Below are 25,361 nucleotides of genomic sequence, written 5' to 3' on the forward strand. Positions count from 1 at the left end.
TATATATATCAACAAAATTGCGTAATGGAATTGTGTTTGAGATGACTTGATAATAATTGCCAAAACACGACAATTTACTTTCGAAAGCAGTCATTCTGAGGTTAGGGAGTATGTCTAAAATAGCATATCAAAACAAAATGAAATCCATAATCATCCACAGCTGAAATTACAGTTAACATATAAGATGTTTCAGAATTAACAGAATTTCAAGTCTTTCAATCTGATCACTACAGCATTAGCTACATTGAAAGCATCGGCCAAAGACGTTATGTCGACGAGTCGCACCTGAACGGGTGGTATTAAATCTTCAAATGCTTCGCATGGTATAAAAAGAAAATTGTGAGTAGGCATTTCAGTGTTCCACGACCTGGAGACACCAGACGCATATTGATGATGGTCTCTCCAGAGGGGTCGAAGTGTCAAGCATTCTAGAAGTTTAAAGAGGAATTAGACGTAATGTTACAAGTCAGGAAGTCTTACTACGAGTATCTATTTTTGGTTTGGTTTCTAACTCAAATGGTTCAAATGGCCCTGAGAAGTATGGGACTTAACATCTGAGGTCATCAGTCCCCTAGAAATACTTCAAACTAACTAACCTAAGAACATCACAAACATCCTTGCCCGAGGCAGTAGCGGTTGCACGGTTCCAGACTGTAGCGCCTAGAACCGGTTGGCCACAACGGCCAGCTAAAAGCTGCAGAAAGCATTATATTTGACAGTAAGTGTTATGATAATAATCAGGTGTATGAATGGTATGTGTAATGAAAATGAAAGTAATTGTCAAATACCGATTTGCTTACGCTTTCTTGTGTTGTCCGTGTGTTGATGAAGAGTGTTGTTTGAATTGTGCCGAATTGTAACAACACAGAATGTGGTCCCAGCAATTTGGAATTGTTCCTTGCGATGATTAACTGAATGCGAAATTCTCATCATAATTAGCTACTTGGATTAGATACGTTCTGCAGCTCGGGTATCCGCAATTGTTAACCTGGGTCCAGTTAATTAAATCGTTTGTCCTCTATAAATAGAGACTAGCTACCAAGTCATTACCTCGGCACTACCAGAATTTTGAGCACATTGTAACTAAAAGCCTGCAAACCAGCGACGGAGTCAACAAACCATTTTATTACTCGCTATTATTAATAGGTACTTAGTTCAAAAATGTTTGTGACTATCTAAGGGACCAAACTGCTGAGACCAACGGTCCCTAGACTTTCACACTACTTAAACTGACTTATGCTAAGAACTACACACACACACACACACACACACACACACACACACACACACACACACACACGACCGAGGGAGACTCGAACCTCCGACGGGAGGGGCAGCGCAGTCCGTGACATGGCTCCTCTAACAGCGCGGCGGGACTCCGTTTATCGCTCCGTCACAGGTCGTTTGATTTCAAAGGCAGTTCTACTGAAACATTGTGTAGTACTTGGATTAATTTCTACGTCTGCACTTGTGTTTGACGGCACGAGACAGTCAGCTTGTACTGAAATGAATCAGTGATACTGGAAGGTTATCTACAACCCACGTGCTGAAACGACATCGCATATCAGCGACGCGGCAACGCTATAAAAGCCAATAGCGCCATCTAGCCGCCGTGCGGAAAGTTAATATTGACTTCCAGGCGCCATGAAGCTCGGCCTACTGCTCGTCGCAAGTAAGTTCCGGTGAGAAAGTGCCGCTCTCTCCTATAACCAGCCGTCTAGTAACCAGATAAGGCAGCAATTTTGTGGGTACTGTACGAAGTATCAGTACACATCGCAACATAATAATTGGTAACCGATAAACAGTAATTTTAGGATCAATTTTTTAAAATCGGAATCAGTTTATGATAACATTTGCTTAAATGAGAAATTATTTTGAAAAATATTTTGGGAGACCATATCTCACAAAGGAAAATAACTTTTGCGAGAAATGACTTGTACCAAAATTGAGGTGTTAAGTATAAAACAGTACGTCTTCGACAACCGAGTACTTCGTTTGAAGACTTATAATCTGGCGAGCAATACAGTATACCGATTAGAGGTGACAATTTATATTCTTCTCTGTCGAGTATTAAAAGGAAAGTAAGTGCATCTCGAGTTTCAGAAATAACATGGTAATCTAGAAACACTGACACTTTGCTCAGCACCTCTTTAAGGCCATATTCGTTTTGAAAAAGGAAAGATATTAAAGTATACCAGAGCTCTGTCGTGTCAACGTCCTACGCAAGAGTATACCCAGATAAAGATATCTTACAAAACAATACTTAAACCAAATGAAAAACCGGTTTTATTTTTCATCTGATTTCTTAATATGTACTTATTACCTAAAATTTATTTTACTTCGATTTTTACACACTTTTGCTGTCATGCAGGTAAGGGTCAGTTACATGTCAATACTTTCTGTTTTCGCATTTTGAGTAGTTTTTGACAGCGGATAATAACACGAGAAAAGGCTTTACGAATTAACGGTGTAATACTATTGGAGACTTTAAGAAACTCATGTTATAGGACATTTTCATCTATAAATACTTTTGAGATTCCTCGACAGATACACCAGATATAGGACAAAATCATTTACATGTTGTGCCTTTTTTCAAAGTGATACTACGTTCATTATGACCTCTATATGATGAAGTAGGATGCCTTTTCGCCTTACGAATATTGTAAATGAGGATTAATTGGTGACCAATGCCTGATAAGCGCCCTACAGTAATGGCTGGTTAAGTAGGATTTCGAAACCGGAGCACGTATTTTCCGACAACTCCTCAGTTACCCTCATAAGATTGAGAGGGTCCATTCTTGGAACTAACAGAAATCGCTAAGGGTCCTTAAGTGGTTGGCGGGAGTGGTATCGGGTTCGATGATCGCGCGCACATTCTCTTTTCGAAATAACATACGCATCAATTGAGTACGTTATTAATAACATCGTAAAATTAAAAGACGAAAACAATAACCAGATGTACACATTGTGCTTGAAGTTTTTCGGATAAACTGAGGAATCGAAATTCATCGCATGTTTTGTCAGTCTCACCAGAAGGCAGGAGGCAGTTCTTTTTCTTTCTTTCTTTCTTTACTGATTGTAAATGCAGCTCTTCTTAATGAACATTATTCACACCATAAAATAAATATTTTCCAAATACTTACTATGCCGTCGTCAGGTACTACATACTAATAATATCTCATTACCAAAGGTCCCTATTCTATTTTAAAGTTAATAATTACATAAGAGCGTATGGCGATGAGAAAAATCCATTAATAGGACAACATAAGTTCTCCACACAACAAACATAGTTCTAAATCCTTTCTATTCATATCAACCAACCATAGAGGCAATGACACCTCATGATATAAACTCATCTCTACCACAAAGCTGTTAGTGCTACCTTTTCAAAGCCCATTTATAAAAGTTTGAGAGAAACCTGAACGAATTGGATCCTGAAAGGGCAGCATGCAAAATCCACTACAGGGCAGTGACGCAATGGGATCGAATAGTCAATCAGTTGGAGACTACCCTTCTCTCTCTCTCTCTCTCTCTCTCTCTCTCTCTCTCTCTCTCTTTCTCTCTCCCTCTCTCCCTCTCACCCTCTCTTTTTCATCTCCCTCTGTCTCTCTCGCTCTCCCTCTCCATCTCTTCCTTCCATATAGATAGGCCCGTCTGATGCACACGAAACTGCTAAGTCATCACTACCTATAAATTTTCAACAACTCCCGGTGGGCACAGAAATGATCGTAATTTTTCTGATCAGAACTGGCAGAGGGTAACAGGTGCAGATGTGTTGAAATAAATATCCTGGTCACTACATTGGTGCCAAAATCATATCTTAAATTCCAAACGTCCTCTTGGCGTATCACGAAGAAGTATATTTTAGAGGAAGCACAAGTTAGCAACCACTCCTTTCAATCGCAACGCCATTGACAGCACAGACAAAACATTACGCTTTACATTCACTTCTTCCAAACAACAACTAAAAAGTCTTCCATACGACCGTCAAGACACAAAATAATAATATGAGTGAGAAAATTACGACTGGTCATTTAGCCAGGGATAAAATTCCTACAATACCGGAATGTGTTAGACTGAGGGTTGGAAAAGTGTTCCTTCTCAGAGAACGAACGCTATATAGACACTTCTTGTACATGCTCATCAAAACCAATACAGAGTGTTGCATTTCAAATAAGTGATTGAAGGTGTATATTTCCACCTCCGACGTATAATAACAGTCTGAATAAAAGAAGGACCCATTGCTTCCAAAGTAAGTGATATCGGTGAGAATGCACAGTGGGATTTCCACTGCTGTCTTTCCCTCTTCTATATTCACTAATGCTGGCACATGACAAAAATCGACAAGCCCTTATATTAGCTTTTTTGTATAACAGCGATGTCAGTTCAAAATTTTTGTCTTTGTTCTTATAACACATTCGTGGAGAAGCAACTTATACCCAACAGTGCTTCCGTTAGTATAAAATCAGCCTCCATCTCGTACTATAAACGTACTTATTGCACCTGACGCCCTTGATACTCCCTTTAGCGTACTGAATTATGAAACGAAGAAGGATGACGCCTTCCCACCGGAAGACTGAATGCCTTGAGGTGGTTTTGTGGGTATGTTGTGTGTAAGGAAAGTACGCAGGTTGGTCAGGAACACTCTGAAATCTCGTTAAGAAAAAACTCGATACGTTACGCCGTTTACGATTTATTTAACACTGAACGCGAAAAAATACAAGCACTTGCATGAGCTAAAATGGTGACTAACCACATTTTCAAACCATCACTACCATTTAAAAGTTGCCTTTTTAGGAAGAGATAAATTTAAGTCACGTGAGAAAGAGCTACGTTTGATATGTCTGAGAAAACCAAACGCAGCACATGTTTGGCGACAGTATCCCTGGCGGGTTGCTTGAATATGGGTGCGCGAAGACCTGATTAGCTAACGTCAATGTTAAATAATTTGAAATGGCGCACGTAGCAATTTTTTTTTCTTAGAAGTCATTTCTCAACATAACGTCCCCTGCACAGCCTTACAAGCTCATAAGACGTTTCTCACAAAGCTTTATAAGCGGAGCAGAGACAAGTAATTATTAGAGTGATGATAATAGCCGCAAATCGCATATCCACTAACGGAAGCGACTTTAGCAGAGGGCATAGTGTCGTGACTCGCAACGTGGGTACGAGAATCTCGGAGATAGCGAAACTGGTCGGCTGTCGTGAACATGGAAAGTGAGCGAGAGATGGCAAAACTACGATCAGGCGACAAGGAGCGGGACGCCCTCGCCTCAGTGCAGAATGCGCACTGACTTGTCCCACATCACGTCGGTAAAATAATCGTGAAAACAATCTGCCGAACATGACAAAACTAAACCAAACTTATAATTGACGTACTTCCGTACTGGATTTTAACTCTACTCCTGTACCTGTCCATTAATTTCATCCTTGCTTCTTCAATAAATAGATTGAATAGGTAGGGCGAAATCTACAACCCCGCCTTACAATTTTTTAATCCGATCACTTCGTTCGTGGTACTCCACACTTGGCTTTTGCACACGTTGTGTATTACCCGTCTCTCCCAAAAGCTCATCCCTTCTTTCTTTAGAATTTCGAACATCTTGCGTCATTTTACCTTGTCGAACGCTTTTCTCAGGTCAACAGATCCTATGAACGTATGTTGATTTTTCTTTAGTCTTGCTTCCGTAATCAACAGCACCATCAGAGTTGCCACTCTCGTACCTTTACCTTTTCTAAAGCCAAACTGATCGTCATCTACCTCATCCTCAATTTTCTTTTCCGTTCTTCTGTGTATTATGCTTGTCAGCAACTTGGATGCATGAGCTGTTAAGCTGATTGCGCGACAATTCTTGCACTCGTCAGCTCTCACAGTGTTTTGAATTGTGTGAAATATATTATTCCGAGAGTCAGATGGTGTGCCCCCAAACTCACACATTTTGCACAGCAACGTAAATATTTTGTTGCCAATTTCCCCAATGATTTTAGAAATTCTGATGGGATTTTATCTATCCCTCCTTCCTCATTTGGTCTTATGTCCTCCAAAGTTCGCTTATATTCTGATTCTAATACTGGATTTCCTATTTCTTAGAAATCAGTATCTGTTTCTTCTTCTATCATCTCAGGGAAATCTTTTCCCTCGTAGAGGCTTTCACTGCATTCTATCCACCTATCCGCGCTATCTTTTGCAGTATCTATAGCACCATAGATGCTCAGGCGTATCTCTTCAGTCCTTAGTACTTCCGTATCTTTGCTTATTAATTCTTCCTAACCCTTCACCACTAATACATTGCGATTCGTGACTATATCTCTTGCTAGGTATGCCCTATAATCCAGTACATGATTTCTGAATCCTTATCTAACCGTAACATAATGTAACTGTAATCTTCCAGCCTCTCTCGATCTCTTCCAAGTATACGTCCTCCTCTTATGATTCTTGAACAGAGTATCTGATATTACTAGCTGAAATGCATTATAGAACTCAGCTAGTCTTGCTCCTCTCTCTTTCCTAGCGTGAAGCTGACATTCTCCGGTAACCCTTTCTCCTACTACTTCCCCTACAACCACATGCCGGTCACTCATGACTGTTAGATTTTCATCTCGCTTCAAGTTTTGCGTTACCCGTTCAGTTTCCTCAGATACTTTCTCTGTCTCTTCATCTTCAGCTTTCGACGTTTTCCTGAACTATTGTCGTCCGTGCTCGTTTGATGTCGATTGTGATGAGAGCAACCCTATCAACGAATTTTTCACAGTAATTCACTCACTGACTTGCCATCCTATTCAAAACGAATCATCCTCCGGTTGTCCCATTTTACTGTTGATATTACCCTATAGTCGTCTGACAAGAACTCACTGTCTTCCTTTCATAACACTTCACTGACCCCTACTGTACCTAGATCGAGCTTTTGTATTTCCCTTTTCCGAATTTTTAGCTTCCTTATCACGTTGAAGCTTCTGATATTCCACGCCCCTACTCGTAGAACGTTAGTGTTTCGTTTGTTATTCATTTTCGCATAGTCTCCTCCCGTGGGTCCGAATGGAGGACTATTTCCGAATGTATTGTCACTGGAGAGATTAAAATGACCCATTTTTTTTAATTACGGGCCATATGTCTTGTGGATACACATTGCGTGCCTTTAATGCAGTGGTTTAGATTGCCTTCTGCATCCTCATACCGTTGATCATTACTGATTTTTCTTTCGAATACTGCGTGAACATTATTGCGGACCATCTGCAACCTTTCTTACTTGATGTCTTCCCCGACGATGACGGCAAGATAAGTGCCTGTGTCAAACTACCATGCCATAAGCAAACTATAAGGATCTGAGGAGCATGGTAGTGGATGTTGATACAACCACCAAATACGTCTCATATGAACCTGGTGAAACACATCTGGAATGCTACCGTACGCCAACTCGGTACCCACAGTCCATCGGCTCGTAATAAAATGAACTTGCGTGAGCTTTATGTGAACATATTGTGCCTCGTGACTCCGGAAAGCTATCAACTACTTCCGAAATCCATGTTAGGTGGAGCCTCTACTGTAATGCGTTCCAGAGAAAGACCAATGCACTACTAATCAGGCAGCCGTAATTATTTGGTTATGGGGAATGTGTTTACACCCAACTTTTAGCTTTTGTTTCCCCTTCCCACAAATTTCATTTGTTATTATTTCTAGCTTATGTTGAGTCCATTTGTTTTTATTTCCCTTTTTAAAAACTCTCCCATTTACCTTATTTTTACAGTCAACTGTGGCAGCCGGTAGGGGAAATTCTGAAACCTCTAACGTATTTCTATATTTGCATCTCCTCCTATGCTTAAGATTGATACTTTCCTGCGAAAACCTGATTTTCAGGCCACTGTTGCTTGGAAAAGAAGAAATGATGGTTTCGGTTTAACGTATCTTTACTGACAAGGCCGTTACAGATGGAGCAAAAGCTTGGACTGAGGAATAATGGGGAAGGAAACAAGCCCGAGAATATCGAGGGTATCATGGTTTCATTCGCCCTATGCATCTCAGGAAAATCACGGGAAACCTAAATCTGAATGGCCGCATGGTGATTTAAACCAATGTCCACCTACGTGCAAGTCCACCAGAGCTCTTCACATGGTCACTACTTGAATATAATCTCTCCTGCTGGGCGTAGACTTCTTTCACTTTATTTACTGTGTTTGTATGTTCTTCATCTTTACCCGTCTTCGAGCTTCCGCCTTATTCCTAATAGCTTCGTTGTCCATGGTATGTTAACTCTAATCCTCCTTTATTCTCCTACTTCATACATGAGTTATTCGACTTGCTGCTGCACCACTGACATGTGCTGGAATATCAAGTTTTATAAGTTACTATAATCCTTTCCAACTATTTCTGAACTCTGCTTGATGTCTCGACAGAATCTTATAATGATCATCTGTTGACTGTTATTTTCTGTTTCATTGAGACAGGAGGTAGAGATTCATGGAAAAACATAGAAAGTATTATAATTTTTACAAAAATTGCTTTCATATGTTACCATTTTTTAAAATATAATTGCAAATGAATATTAGATTTAGTACGTTCTTACAACAGCTTCGACGTACGCTGCAAAGACAATTTTCATGTCATTTCTACTTTTCTGTTACATATAGTGAATCTTCTACAACACACATGGCGTTCTATGTACAATAAATTGCTGTTCCTTACATTGCAACACTGTAAAAGTAACCATTCGGAAACAAGAAAAATTAACTCACATGACTTACACTAATAAAAAACACAATTGAGGGTAATCGGTTTCTATAAACAGATTATTAATGTGAGTCATAATCATATCATTAACTGACAAAGTGTCATATATAACGAGTGGGTAGTTTTCCATGTGAATGGACAAGCATTATTCCACAGACCTGCCTCGTCAGTTTCAGCTTCCTGTACTCTGATTTGTTATGTTCTCCATGTTCTTCAGAACGATCGTAAAGCACTAAATGCGTGTCAGTAGTGCCGCCGGAGCACATTTAGTGGGGACTGCTTCGATCCGACTTCCGCTGGAACTCCATTACTTGATGACTATTCCGTAATGAACCATTTACAAAAGTATGCCTCTAGCGGGACATCTAATTACCACCAAATGACAGATCAAACAAAACTGCCGATCTGTTACAGCGGAAAGTGGTGATTAATGCCTATCAAGTGAAAGCAAGATGAAATGACAAGTTTTTTTATCAGGATAATATTAAGGCATCAGTTGCAAAAGCCGGCCCTTGCGGCCGAGCGGTTCTAGGCGCTTCAGTCAGGAGCCGCGCGACTGCTGCTGTCGCAGGTTCGAATCCTGCCTCGGGCATGGATGTGCGTGATTTACTTAGGTTAGTTAGGTTTAGGTAGTTCTAAGTTATATGGGACTGATGACCACAGCAGTTAAGTCCCATAGTGCTCAGAGCCATTTGAACCATTTTCAGTTGCAAAGAAAATTATTATAGAATTCCAAATGAAATATATTTAAGCCGTATACTTTCAGGGCTCCTGACCAACTTGTAGGAAAATTCCAACCTCGATTCCAGTCAAAATAGGGGCCAGCATTCAAAGACTGGTATCTGAAGATTTCTGATTGGTACAGTGATCACTTAAAACATCCTCTGTTGGTGGATGCTGGACCTTATTTTGACCGGAACTGAGGTTGGATCTTCATACATGTCGGTCAGTGGCCCTGAATATGGCGTAATATATCGCCGAAACTGATAGCCCAATAAAATAATAGCCTGGAAATTAAACGGTTGAAAAATGATTGATTTGACAATCTGTGCCGAACAGCCGAGACCCTTACCATCTATTGAAAGATGGTATACAGAAACTTTGTTATGCTTTGTCGGTTTTGATAAATTAAATTTTCGTCTTCAGAAACCTACAAAATTAGCGATAATATAAATCCTTGGACCTTGGCTATACATTTACGTGAAGCATAAAAGGCGTATTGCGGAAACTCACATAGCATTGGTTCAGCAGTTGTCAATATCTCCTTCGTTGGAGTATAATGCCATGGTATCTCTAGAAATGTATAAATTTTATCTGATTATTTTAAACAATGATTGACAATTTACAGTAGCTGAATCACATACAATATGTACATTTCTGGACATACCATCGCAATATACGTCTGTGAATATGATACTAACCTCTGATAAACCAATACTATGTAAATTTCTGTTGTATACTTTTTATACTTTACACAAATGTAGAGCTAACGACTAAAAATTTGTAATATCCCTAATTTGTAGGCTTTCGAAGATGATAAATTATCGAAACCAGTAAAACATAATAAAATTTACTTGCAACTAATGACTGAGTTTTATAATGAAAAATAATACTATATTTACTGAAAAGTACACCCAAGACTAAAATAATGAAATAATTTAACTAAGAGTAGTGAGGAAGTGTCATCACAGTGGCAGATACAATGTAAAATTTCTTCTTTCTGGGCCCATGATCCACTCATCACAAAAGTCGCATTGACACACGTCTCATTTCAACAGAACGCGGAAGCACTTAGCATAACATAAACAACTGAAACAACGTACAAGACATAGTCTAATGTTGTTTTGGTGGTCTTCAGTCCAGAGACTGGTTTTATGCAACTCCATCCTGTGCAAGCTTCTTCATCTCCCAGTGCGTACTATAACCTACGTCCTTCCGAATCTGTTTAGTGTAATCATCTCTTGGTCTCCCTCTACGATTTTTACCCTTCACAGTGCCCTCCAATACTAAATTGGTGATCCCTTGATGCCACAGAACATGTCGTACCAACCGATCCCTTCTCCAAGTCAAGTTGTGCCACAAATTTCTCTTCTCCCCAATTCTGTTCAATACCTCCTCATTAGTTATGTTATCTACCCTTCTAATCTTCAGCATCCTTTTGTATCACCACATTTCGAAAGCATCTATTCTCCTTTTGTCTAAACTATTTATCGTCCATGATTCTTTTCCATACATGGCTACACTCCATATACTTTCAGATATGACTTCCTGACAACTTTAATCTATACTCGATGTTAGCAAATTGCGCATCTTCAGAAACGCTTTCCTTGCCATTTTATATCCCCTCTAATCCGACCATCCTCAGTTATTTTGCTCCCCAAATATCAAAACACACTTACTGCTTTAAGCGTTTCAATTCCTAATCATTACATTAGGGAGAGGCTACAACCCTGTCTCACTCCCTTCCCAACCACTGCTTCACTATCATGTCCCTCGACTCTTATAACTCATATCTGGTTTCTGTACAAATTGTAAATAGCCTCTCGCTCCCTGTATTTTACCGCTGCCACCTTCAGAATTTGAAAAAAGGTATTCCAGTCAATATTGTCAAAGACTTTCTCTAAGTGTGCAAATGATAGAAACGTAGGTTTGCCTTCCCTTATTCTTTCTTCTAAGATAAGTTGTAGGGTCAGTTTTGCTCACGTGTTGCAACATTTCTACGGAGTCCAAACTGATCTTCCCCGAGGTCGGCTTCTACCAGTTCTTCCATTCGTCTGTAAAGAATTTGTCTTAGTATTTTGCAGCCATCGCTTATTAAAGTGATAGTACAGCAATTTTCACATCTGTCAACACCTGCTTTCTTTGGGATTGGAATTATTATATTCTTCTTGAAGCCTGAGGGTATTTCGCCTGGCTCATACATCTTGCTTACCTTATGATAGAGTTTTGTCTGGACTGGCTCTCCAAAGGCTGTCAGTAGTTCTAATGGAATGCTGTCTACTCCTGGGGCCTTGTTTCGACATAGATCTTTCAGTGCTCTGTCAAACTCTTCAAGCAGTATCATATCTCCCATTTCATCTTCATCTACATTTCGATTTCCATAATATTGTCCTCAAGAACATCGCCCTAGTGTAGACTCTCTATATACTCCTTCCACCTTTCTGCTTTCTCTTCTTTGCTTGTAACTGGATTTCCATCTGAGCTCTTGATATTCATAGAAGTGGTTCTCTTTTCTCCAAAGGTCTTTTTAATTTTCCTGTAGGCAGTATTTATCTTACCCCTAGAGATATACGCCTCAACATCCTTACTTTTGACCTCTAGCCATCCCTGCTTAGCCATTTTGCATTTCCTGTAGATATCATTTTTGAGACGTTTGTATTCCTTTTTGCCTGCTTCATTTACTGCATTTATATAGTTCCTCCTTTCTTCAATTGAATTCAGTATTTTTTCTGTTACCTAAGGATTCCTATTAGCCCTCACCTTTTTACCTACTTGACCCTCAGCTGCCTACACTACTTCATCCCTCAGAGCTACCCATTCTTCTTCTACTGTATTTCTTTCCCTCATTCTTGTCAATTTTTCCCTAATGCTCTCCCTGAAACTCTGTACAACCTCTGGTTTAGTCAGTTTATACAGGTCCCATCTCCTTAAAGTACCACCTTCTTGACGTTTCTTTAGTTCTAATCTACAGTTCATAACCAATAGATTGAGGTCAGGGTCCACACCTGCCCCTGGAAATGTTTTACAATTTAAAACGTGGTTGCCAAATCTCTATCTTACCTGTCAGTTTCTCCAGGCTTTTTCCATGTATGTAATCTTCTTTTATGATTCTTGAGCCAAGTTTTAGCTATGATTAAGTGTGCTCTGTGCAAAATTCTACCAGGTGGCTTCCTCTTTCATTCCTTACTCCCATTCCACATTCACCTACTACGTTTCCTTCCCTTCCTTTCCCTACTATCGAATTCCAGTCACCCATAACTATTAAATTTTCGTCTCTTTTCACTTTCGGGATAATTTCTTTTATCTCATCATACATTTCATCAATCTCTTCGTCATCTGCGGAGCTAGTTTGCATGTAAACTTGTACTATTGTGGTAGTCGTGGGCTTCGTATCTATCTTGGCAACAATAATGCATTCACTATGCTGTTTGTAGTAGCTTGTCCGCATTCATATTTTTTTTATTCATTATTAAACCTTCTCCTGCAATACCCCTATTTGATTTTGTATTTATAACCCTCTATTCACCTGACCAGAAGGGTTGCTCGTTCTGCCACCGAACTTCACTAATTCGCACTATATCTAACTTTAACCTACCAATTTCCCTTTTTAAACTTTCTAACCTACCTGCCGAATTAAGGGATCTGACATTCCACGCTCCGACCCGCAGAGCGCCAGTTTTTTCTCCCGATAATAACGTCCTCCTGAGTAGTCCCTGCCCGGAGATCCGAATGGGGGCTATTTTACCTGCGGAATATTTGACCCAAGAGGACGCTATCATCATTTAACAATACAGTAAAGGTGCATGGCCTCGGGAAAAACTACGGCTGTAATTTCCCCTTGCTCTCAGCCGTTCGCAGTACCAGCACAGCAAGGAAGTTTAGGTTAGTCTCACAAGGGCAGATCAGTGAATCATCCAGACTGTAGCCCTTGCAAATACTGAAATGCTGCTGCCCCTCTTCGTCTGGCGTTTCAACACATACCCCTCCGTTGTGGTTGCACCTACGGCACGGGTATCTGTATCGTTGAGGCACGCAAGCTTCCCCACGAACGGCAAGGTCAATGGTTCATGGGGGGCTGCCTCCAACACAAATTTTTAAAAGTACAAAGAAGCATTAAATGGATCGTTCCACTGAAATAAGTCGTAAAGAAAAAGTGGTCGATAAATTGCCGCTTCTTCTAAAGAGCCTTAACTTCATCTTATTTTAGCGATGCTTGAAATTTTCCGCTGATTAGAGATTGATCACAAAAATCACAGAAGATATGACTGAACTCGCATGAAGACTCTTTGATTAGCTTGGTTGATATGTTATCATAACCATGACAATACGTTATTTCTAAGGGTTTTATGGTGGGTGCTCCTTCTTTGGGTTTTACTGAAATCATTTTTAGAGACTGGTCTCAGATATTCCGTACCACTCTTTTCTGAAACACGCAGCCTCAGGCAGCCAGTAACAGACACAAAGTTCTTTTTTAAGAGGTACTTACAGTTGTTACCAATGTCTCATTTATTTTTGGAGCTATGAGTCGGCTTCCTTTATGGCCCCATCTGGCTCTGTCGTCACGGAATCCCATATAGTTTATTTTGTTTCCTGATGTAATTATCTTTCTCTCACAATAATGCTGCTTAGATTTCTGGGTTACTTGCTCCAATGTTTTGCATTATTCTTTGAAACGCATTGTATACAATGCTAACATCAGAGCTGTTCCTAGATAGTAAATACAGTTTCCTCTTCGTTCCACATGATATCATTATTATTTGTGTAATCCATTGTTTATATTTAGACTTCTGGTTCATCTGAGTTACCTTTAGGGGTAATCAATTTTCAAATGAGGAAGTATCTTTATTAATGAATGCTTTGTATTTTTCATTTGAGTCAGAAGTATTGTAGACATCTATCCAGTTCACGTCATCGGGTAAAGGCCTAAAATTCTGAATTTTGAACTGATTTATCACTCTCCTATACTCATATATATTAGATTTTGTGTCCTGATGATTTCCCACATTTAACATAAGGTGCTGCATGAGATGATCAGGGAGTCCATTTACTATTGGTTTTGCTATTGGTTTCATCCCTAGAGTTGCCTACAAAAAATACCGTCAATGGGAGCCTCAGAGCATTTACCTACCATAGTTGGAAAGTTCGCTATAGGAATTAAATTAAGCTGCAGTGTTACTGACTGCAGTAACTGTCTACTGACAAAGCTTTCCAATACGGCGGAAGACTCAGTCAACAGTGATCAGTGGAAGGAGCATGCGGAAAGCAGTGTAAACCACGGAATTAATGACAAGCTACGTGTATCGACAAGATATGTAGTCAGTAAGCGGGTGTAAGACAAAGTCTCCAGACAGAATGAAATTCAAGGTGAAGGGATATCGATAACGTGGTTCGCTGGTGACATTGCTACCCTCAGTGAAAACCAAGAGCTGCAAGATCTATTAAATACGGTGAACCGCGTAGTGAGTATGACACACTTATTAAGAAAGAATCAATGAAGAAAATAATGAAGAGTAAAGGAAATGAGAGGAACCATGAATTGGTGACCACGAAATAGACGAAGTTAAGGAATTCTGCGAGCTTGCAAATAAAGTAACACGTGACAGACAAAGCAAGAAGGACATAACAAGTAGGCTAGCACACGCGAAAGAGGTATCCTGGACGAAAAGGAGTCCACTAGTATTCAACATAAGGCGTAATTTCAGATATGCGTTTCGTCACAGAATTGCATGGAACTGGATTTTTAACTGCGAAACCAGAAAGAGAATAGAATCGAAGTGTTTGAGAAGCGGTGGTACTGGAGGATGCTGAAGTTAGATTTACTGATTAGATAAGAAATGAAGAGGTTCTGCGCAGTGTTGGCAGTGAAAGTGTTATATGGAGAACACTGACAAGAATAAAGGACAGGATGCCAGAATATATCATAAAACGTCAGGGAGTAACATCGATGGTACCAGAGGGAACTGTAGGCTCTACAAACTGTAGGAAAGGACGGAGATTGATATACATACATGAAATAACAGCATAATTAGGCCTCAAGGAGGCGAAGGCCCTGACACAAGAGAAGATTTCGTGGTTCGTAGCAGGACGCATCAAATTAATCAGAATACCAAGAACACACACTCATACACAAACTTGATGTGTTCTGTTTGGCAGAAAATCGTTCCGTTAACATAATGATTAGAACGATATACGTGACTTGCAAATGAGATGCCGTGATAAAAAGAATAGATTTCATACATTAAATATCAAGGCCAAGGCATTTTTAAAAAGTTCCGACTTGTTTCTTAAGCGTCATTTTCAGACATTGGGAATGTGGAGACAAGTTTTCCACAGCTCACGAGAACTGTGCCCGACCTGTTGCAGCGCTGGCGGCAGTCGTGTGCTCGGCAGCGCGGGCAGGACACCTACCGACGACTACGGAGACGCCCTGTCCCAGGAGGTGCATCGCTGGCCAGCCGTCCGTCTGCGCTGAGGTCTCTCCCGGAAGGTACATCACGTACTCCGGCGCATGCATGAAGAGCATGTGCGAGTGTATGCTCAATAGAAGTGAGTATTACCACTTAATGGGACCCTGTCAAGTTTCAGATTTTCACAGTGAATTCTGCCACAATGTGACATGATATCTTAGTACTTATTGTTCACCTTATGACAGACAAAAAAAAAAGTCACAGGTCTTCCTCCTATTGAACCGATCGTTGAACAGCAGTCATTTTTGTAAAACAGTTGGCCCGACATCATCCTATCCGTAAACAGTAAAAGATCCCAGCATAATCCTTCATTGGAAATTACAGCGTGCTAAAAATCTCTGTCTTGCGAACATTAGATGCAAAAATTTTGACATTAACATTTACAATTACAAAGATGGTTGTGAGCCATCAGCCATAAAAGAATATGATTTGTCTTATACGGCCAGCCTTTTGCTACAACTTTCAACTTCGCCTGGTTTCGACAACGACTATGGGCGACTTAATCAGATTAAACTAAATGCAATTGCCTGTGAAAGATTACAAAACCGTTAGTGTAGCAGAGAAACGAAGATGATTATTGCACTGAACAAATTTATGAGGTACATGTAGTAGCAGTTCAGAAGAGGTTTACGAGGAATACACTTTCGCCACATATAATAAAATTTTACTGTCATGTTTAAAACCATATAAAATTACAGGAATTGGAACTGACATAACAAGTGTACCCCCTAGTAAAAATGAAAGCTACATCACGTAGAAATTTTGCTATCACCTAGTGTTAACGCTACACCCGAATAAGTTAAATGACGAAATTCGTTTTCGAGCTCAAGTGTGAAAGTGATTTCTTTCTAAAGTTCGTTAAATATTTTGATGATCAATGGCGTTACTATGCCCTCTATCAATAATCAAAATACCATCTACATATCAAGATTATGAAAGAATGGCTAGAGTGATATAATGAAAAAAGAAAAATTTGTAAGAAATTTGTGAATATGTCTGTAAGAATACCAGCTGGTTGATTACCCATTGTAAGACGATCGGATTGATGATACCAATTTTCACTGAACACTAAATTGCTGTATCTGACTACATTCGTGAAGTAAGTAGTCTAGTCATCAGAAATCACTTTCTTATGCACCCATTTTTTTTCTTTTGTGTGTAAAGTTATTTGCACAGTTACATTCGTGTAAAGATTTTGACAGTCGAACCCACATCAGCCTGATATTTTGATCTTAATATAAGTAATTTAGTTAACAAGCGAGATACTGACTGTTGGGAACTGAATAATTATTTTGAAAAACATAAGATATTTAAACTAGCCATGAAGAAACTTCGCAAGGTCGTGAAAAGTACTATTTTTACTATTCGCAGTCGCGCTAATCGGAGGATCTGTTTTCAAGTCAATAAACTAGTCTTCAAACTGAGAACATAACTCTCTTGGTAATTATTTCTTCTATCCTTTATAGATGGCGTGACATGGTTTGTGCTCATGGTGTGGCAACCTCGGCCTGTGAGCCGCCTAATCTGATGACATTTCCAGTGCCTTTTTCTCTGCACGGCCCTTACACCCGTACAACGTGCTGTGTGTTGAAGATTTCATTTGTACTGGGAAGTATAGGACCACCTTCATTGAACTACATAAAATAAAATCGTCATAACTTCTGAACAGTTTGCGTTAGACATCAAAACTGCATGTTTTTTGCCGCGGGGTATGTTTGGAATTAGTATGCTCATCCATGGTTTGGTTTAGCGGAATTTGGATGGGTTCGTCAATAAGCAAAATTAGCGCATTTGGGGGACTGAGAACCCGCATTCCGCTATCGAGAATTCTCTTCGCCCTCAGCGGGTGTCTGTGTGATGTGCAATGTCCAGACACGGAAAAAATCTGTCCGAGTCGGCCAGCGTGACCGAGCGGTTCTAGGCGCTTCAGTCTGGAACTACACGACCGCTACGGTCGCAGGTTCGAATCCTGCCTCGGGCATGGATGTTAGTGATATTCTTAGGTTAGTTAGGTTCAATTACTCCTAAATTCTAGGGGACTGATGACCTCAGATATGAAGTCGCATTATGCTCAGCACCATTTGAACCATTTAATCGGTCAGATATTCCTTCATACCACGGCGACTACCGAACGGTACATGAAGATTTTGGAAGATGATTTAATCCCCATTCTCCTAAATGACCCTGTTTTCGACCAGATGTGGTTCATGCAAGATGGAGTTCGACCACATGGATGCAGGAGAGTGTTTGATGTCCTGGAGGAGCACTTGGGGTCGGCATCGGTCTCCCAGATACGCAGAGGTCACCTGGCGTGGTCTTCTATTGGCCGCCATATTCTCCGAATCTGAAGACATGCGACACCCTATTGTGTGGCTACATTAAAGACATCGTGTACAGAAATAACCCCAAAACCATGCTGTGGTGAGAACAGCCATTCAGGAGACCATCGACACGATCGATGATCCGACTCTTCAGCGAATCATGCTGAATTCCGCTACTATTCTGCGCCACATTGTTGCCAAGGATGAAAGACATATCGAACATGTTATAACGTAAAGCCGAGTACTTGTAGTGACGTTAACACGTTGAATGATGTGTGTGCACTCCGTAGGTTGTGTCGGATTTACGCTTTTTTCATATGGTTCAATAATTGTCACCCTGTACCATTGTTACATCAGTTTCAACATCTGTAATTTTTATATGGATGTATATATTATTTTAAGAAGTTCTTTTACGTGTCGAGAGCATTTTACTCGTAAGTTTGTTTTCAACTGTTACTACATGTTACCTCATAAATTTGTCCATTGTACTATCGATCTATTTTTGTTTTTTCCTCTATGCTAATGGTTTTGTAATCTTTTATAGGTAATGGTTTTAGCTTTTTCTGATGAAGACACCTAATCGATGTCGAAACCAGGGCAAGTTAAACCTTGTTGCAACCGTCTGGCAGTGTAATACGTAGCACACTAACTTTTACCCGAAGTAAAATATTTTCCGTGAAGTAATTCAACCCGATACAACCGTGGGAACCCTGGATGATTGGAACAAGTCATTACATTTTGCGTGAGATGTATGTATAACATTCGGTTGTTGGGCCTAGTCAGTTCTACCGTCCTTCCTACCCCATCATGCCAAAACGTTTCGAGAGTGGACTATTAAAAATAGAGAAACGCTAAAAGTTGGTTTTAATGCTTCAAGCGTTCGACATCGTGTCCCTCCGTTCGCGTACAACGCATAGAACGTATAACCATGTGAAACTGACAGAAATGTACTTCTATGCAGGGCGCTGTTAGGTGTTTTGCCAATCTAGTCGAGAAATGAAAAATTACGCCTCCTCTTTTTTGGCTAATGTCGATCTACCCGATACACAGTACGTCCTGAATCAAGACGGAAGACCAAGAACGTAGTGTTCGAATTAAAAAAGGGGGGTAAGACGGGGATACAGTCTTTCGTCACTAATGTTCAATCGAAGAGGCAATGACGGAAATAAAAATGATGTTCAATATGGACTGAGAGTAAACGGGAAGACGACGGAAGTAGTGACAGGTAGCAGATATGAGAAATAGTGTCGAACTTTACACAAATTTGATACTAACAACGTAGACGAAGTTAAGGAGTTCTGATATCTTTGAAAGAAAATTGCCCGCGATGGAAGAAGCAAGGAGAACATAGCAAGCAGACTAGCAGAAGTAAAGAGGGCATTCCTGGCCAAGAGGAGTCTGTTGGCCTGTTGGCGTGAATCATAGAGCTTTCTGAGAATTTACGTTTGGAGCCCAGCTTTGATGGTAGCGAATCATGGACAGAGGTAAAACCAGAACAGAAGAGAATTGAAGCGTTTGAGATGTGGTGCTTCGGGGCTGTGGTGCTACGGAAGAAAATTCTTGGGCAGACTTCTCTTGGCCAGGAATGACATCGTTGCCTGTGCCAATTTGCTCTTTGTGTCCTCCTTACGTCGTCCATCATAGGTCATTTTCCTTCAAAGTTTACAGAACCCCTTAACTTCGTCCATTTCGTGACCGCCAATTTCTGTGTTATTTTTCTCGCTATTACTGATAAGGTGCAGGATGAGGATATTTTCACAAAACTGGCGGAGGAAGGATCGTATGGAGAACCCTGACATGTAGAAGTTACAGGATGAGAGGATATGTGTAAAGACGTCAATAGAGAGAACTGGAGAGAGTAAAACTGTTGGGGAAGACAGAGATTTAACACCTCCAGTTAATAATTGACGATGTCATTTGTAGGGGGTATTCTCAAGTGAAGAGTTGGGCCTAGGAAAAGAATACGTGATGGGCTGCATAAAACCTGTCAGCAGACTGACTACTCAGTCACTGCGCTGCCATCGCATGTCCGGCAGGAATAGTTTCAATCTCGGAGCTTCTGCTAGAGGAGGGTCTCAGTTATAATGGGTGAGTCTGGATACCCGATGTGAAAATTTGGAAAGGGAATTTCAAATCAGGGGAACAAAAACAGTGTATGAGATTTGACGATGACACTATTATTATGTCAGGAATGGCAAAAGACTTGGGAGGTCATCTGAACGCAATTGGTGCTGTACTGAAAGAGAGTTCAACATCAGCAAACATGAAACAAGATAATGGAATATTCTTGAATTAAATGTGGAGATCCTGATGGAATTAGACTAGGAAATGACACAACTGAAGATGGTAGATGAGTTTGGGTACAACTGTTGATTGCCGAAGGAGGGATGATACACAGTGGCAATAGCAAGAATATTTCATGAAACGAAAAGTTTGATAACATCGAATATAAACTTCTATGAACGGAAGCGTTTTCTGAAGATATTTATTTTGAATCTACCCTCGTACTGAAGTGAAACGTGAACGAATAACAGTTAAGACATGAAAAGAAAACTCGGAAAGAAGAACCAGCGGAAGAATGCTTATTGCGTACATCGTATGAGGAGATACAGGTAAACATACATATCAGCCCTTAGCCATCTTCCAGTTTCCCACCTGCTGCCTACAAGGTGGTATGACGTGCAATGTATGATGGTTGGGTCTGTGATCAGCTCGTCATCACTCCTTCCAGCAGCTTTTACCAGTAGGTGGGTGCTGTCGATCCTCCTAAGCAGCCCACATTTGGGTTCACGGTGCCGAGAGGAGCCAACTGCAGACCTCCCTGCCTGAAAAAAAAAATTGAGGTAACAGCAATCGAACTCCATTGTGTCCACACCTGAGGCAGCGCCGGTAACCATTCGGTTATGGAAGCGGTCGCCAATAAGGACGTATTGAATGTCCATAGGGAAGAACGTATTGATCAGCATCGATTCGATGATGGGACACTTCGTTAGACGTCAAGAAATTGTCATTTCTTATGGCGGAAGTTTCTGTATGGTGTAGAGGATTAAAAGTCTACGAGTGCATGAGTGCTGCAGTAGTAACGCAGAGATGAAGAGAAATGCACAAGATAGGCTAATGCCAAGTACCCTATGAAACCAGACTGAAGAGCACAGCAGCAAAAACATCAGTAACTGTTTTTCCCGTCCTTTTCCTAGTCGCTATTGGCGTCAAACCTCCCATAAATGTTAAATATCCATCGTTGTTTCAAAACTAGAACACCAAGTGGGAAATATCCAGCATCTTGGCCGTACCTTTCCATAACACCAAACCTTCCTTCATCTCCTGAGCCTTTTCAGCCACAAAACTTGGAACCTACTAACCATAACGTTCGCCTTATCCAAAGTCATGATTGCACTCAGCGGTAGATTAAATCTTTATCTGTTTTCATCGGCGTAGCTGCCCACTCGGCTTATCTCAACAATTTTCCGTCTGTCTGTCAGTCAATCAGTACCTCTACCATACTGTCAACACTGTACTTGCTTTTCTTATTCCTGTCCCTTTCTAAATTCCTCCTTCCATCTCGTCTGCTATTTTTCTCTCGCTATTCACCTTTCATCATCCGGCCAGTCACCTTATACACTTTTTATTTCTTTTTTATTGCTGCTCACATTAATCAAGATCATATGAAAAATTGTTTATCACAATTTTAGTAAGACGTAAATTTGTTAGACTCCATTATTATTATTATTATTATTATTATTATTATTATTATTAATGCTATAGTTTAAAATCAGTGCGTTCTCGTGCAATGTACACATTGTAATGTCCTCCTCTTGCCAAATCAGTTAATAGCATACATAAATAATACAAAGTACAGTAAGAAATACGGCACGCTGTTGTGTAATTTGCTTGTAGGAGATGTCACTTTCGGTACCGCGGTGTTGCAGGCCTGACGCAGGTGGACATGAGCTTGTGCCGGGACGCTCTCAGAGACAAGTGCCCCCTTCGCGTGGTTGCTGTGCAGACTCCAGTAGACGCCGAGGACGAAGAGGACTCGCTCAGCACGTAGACGACGGGGCTACTTACAAGCTGCAAATGGGCTACTGGGCATTTCTCAACTAACCACTGGGTTGCTACGTCTTCGATCGTCTTACTTAATGTACACTGCTTCACTCTATTTTATTCATTTTCGTATATCTACTGTGAACTACTAAATATTTCTCTTACTCTTTTCCTTGTCCTTTTAACGTTGTTCCCGATAAATCAAACAACAAAATTGTAGGTTTTTCACCATTTTTAAAATATGTGGCTTGCTACATCTGCCCACTGGGTTTGGCTATCATCTGTGGCCTTTGAGTGGAAAAGTACTTCATCTCTCTTCAGTTGCTACAGGAATTACATTGCAAAAAGCAAATAAACAGATTTGAATGAAACGAACAGAAAAATATAAAGTCGTTTACAGTTATACCTTCCACAAATCGTCGATTCATTAAATTTCAGGTGTATTCGCAACAATTCTCTTCGGAAACCCATAACGCTTTCTTTATCGGAATAGTTGCACGGTATTGTGTAGAGGCTTAAGAACCTTTAATGTTATTGTTTTCAGTGAAGTGATGCTCATTACCATGTTTCATTAATCGTTACTCCAATCTGTTCGTTAAGGATGACGTTTTTCATTGCGTGTGGCAGAGGATAATTTTATTGTTCCTTACCACTCCAGTCGCAGCTGAAGCATGGGAACAACGAGTGGTGCTCTACGAGTTAGGCCCGTGTTATCTTATTTCTCCCTAAGGAGGAGAGGCAATGTATACAGTTTCTGACACGGCACTCATGTGAAAGCAAAATTTTGTTCTTCGAAGATGGTCGAAAAAACAGTGAAGGACAGAGGGTAGATGGAAAGCTTTCTTGTGAGTACCACCTTAAAAATCTTGTGAAGATGATCAGTGCCGCTACCTGTACCATGAGAATGATCACGACAGTCTCTGACACTGAAACACGGAGGCCTGTTTATTTGCTTCCTTCCTGTCTATCATCGTCTGTAGCATCACCTTTTGGGGCACTTCTGCATAGCCATCAAGAATTTTGTCAGCGCAGAAACGGATGATACATCGAACCTGTTGTGTCAGTCCGTGTAGCCCGTTGTTCAGATGGCTCAGAGTTGTGGCTCTATCATCCCTGAACAAATATTCCGACATGTGATTTGTTGTTCACAATATCAACTCTTTGAAAAGAAAGGACTACATCCATTCAGTATACACCAGACGCAAAAATGATATACACTAAGGTAACATTTCCTTACGCATTTTGTGAAAAGATGCGCACTCCCGAACTAAAACACGATTCGTAAGCCGTAAGTGATCAATTCTGAGTCGAAAGTTTTTCTCGTAACATCATCTCTTTCCATACAAGAGCTTCGCTCAGTTGTCCAAAAGTTATTTATTTGTATTCTGGCATTTTTTTGTGGTTTGATAGCTCATTAATACTTTTGTTTAGAAAATTTTTCACCAGCTTCCTATTAACTATGTACGAACTATTTCAGTAAGCTTTGACCATCATTGTCCCACGGAATCTAATAAATAAGTAGACATAGAACTAATAAAAAATAAAGCTCCGATAACATAGTGGTTTGCCTATGCAAGCGTTCGCTTATACACAACAGAAATAGTTCGTACTTGATGATGTGGGAGTTATATCAACATGCATAGCGCATTCTCGCCCCTCGTGTGATCAGCGCTACAATTGTAGATGAAACCCTAAACTTTTAAAGTAGAGTAATATTCCAATTCAATTTCGACATGTTGCAGATCTGCAAAGCAAATTGTAGACCTGAACTCTCACAGCAAGCTCATAGCACTTCACCGACAAGTGAATATCTGGTACTATTTAAACCATTGCAATACCTTTTAACAGACTTCTTCAATTTTGCATGTACGAGGGTTGGAACTTAAGCAGTGGCAGTTACTTATTCACAACCGATACAAATGAGTTACATGTTTTCACCTGTTACTGTCCTTAAAAGTAGTCACCAATGTTGTGTAGTACCCGTTGCCAGCGATGTGGAAGGCCTAGTATACCGTTAGCAGAGTCTGTTCTGTTGATGGTGCGAATGGAGCGGTCTATTGCCTCTGGAACAGTTCTGAAGCGAATGCCACGAAATGCTTCCTCCATCTTCGAAATAAAATCAAAGTCACAAGGACTCAAGTGCGGGGAGTAAATGTCCCAGTCTCATCGACCGAATAGAGCAGCCACGGCTTGCGGTGTATGAGCTCGCGCATTGTCGTGCAAAATGATGGCTGGGTTGAGCAGAAAGTGTTGCCTCTTCTTTCGCAAAGCTGGTCGCAGGTGATGCTCCAGAGCCCCAGTATGGTGAAAGTTACGGTCATTTTCGTGTACGACGGTGATGGTGTTATCCTAACGCATTACGTTCATCCACGGAGGACCGTCAATGAAGAGTATTATCGTTCGTTTTTGGAGTTACAATTTGAATGTATGTGGTGAAATGGGAACTGTAAGAACATCTACATCTACATCTACATGACTGCTTTGCAATTCACATTTAAGTGCTTGGCAGAGGGTTCATCGAACCACAATCATACTATCTCTCTACTATTCCAATCCCGAACAGCGCGCGGGAAAAACGAACACCTAAACCTTTCTGTTCGAGCTCTGATTTCTCTTATTTTATTTTGATGATCATTCCTACCTATGTAGGTTGGGCTCAACAAAATATTTTCGCATTCGGAAGAGAAAGTTGGTGACTGAAATTTCGTAAAAAGGTCTCGCCGCGACGAAAAACGTCTTTGCTGTAATGACTTCCATCCCAACTCGTGTGTCATATCTGCCACACTCTCTCCCCTATTACGTGATAATACAAAACGAGCTGCCCTTTTTTGCACCCTTTCGATGTCCTCCGTCAATCCCACCTGGTAAGGATCCCACACCGCGCAGCAGTATTCTAACAGAGGACGAACGAGTGTAGTGTAAACTGTCTCGGGACTTGTTGCATCTTCTAAGTGTCCTGCCAATGAAACGCAACCTTTGGCTCGCCTTCCCCACAATATTATCTATGTGGTCCTGCCGACTGAAGTTGTTCGTAATTTTAACACCCAGGTACTTAGTTGAATTGACAGCCTTGAGAATTGTATT

At 40.5% G+C, this 25,361-nt stretch overlaps 1 protein-coding gene across 1 annotated transcript; it reads left to right on the forward strand.

Annotated features, from left to right (window-relative positions):
- The first annotated feature begins 1,615 nt into the window (after positions 1–1,615).
- LOC126336208 (uncharacterized) lies at positions 1,616–22,446 on the forward strand. Its single transcript, XM_049999715.1, has 3 exons — positions 1,616–1,672; positions 15,809–15,991; positions 22,163–22,446. The coding sequence occupies exons 1-3, from the start codon at positions 1,645–1,647 to the stop codon at positions 22,282–22,284; spliced, it is 333 nt and encodes a 110-aa protein (XP_049855672.1). The 5' UTR covers positions 1,616–1,644; the 3' UTR covers positions 22,285–22,446.
- Positions 22,447–25,361: the final 2,915 nt, after the last annotated feature.

Source organism: Schistocerca gregaria, chromosome 2, assembly GCF_023897955.1.
Source record: "Schistocerca gregaria isolate iqSchGreg1 chromosome 2, iqSchGreg1.2, whole genome shotgun sequence".
Lineage (NCBI taxonomy): Eukaryota > Metazoa > Arthropoda > Insecta > Orthoptera > Acrididae > Schistocerca > Schistocerca gregaria.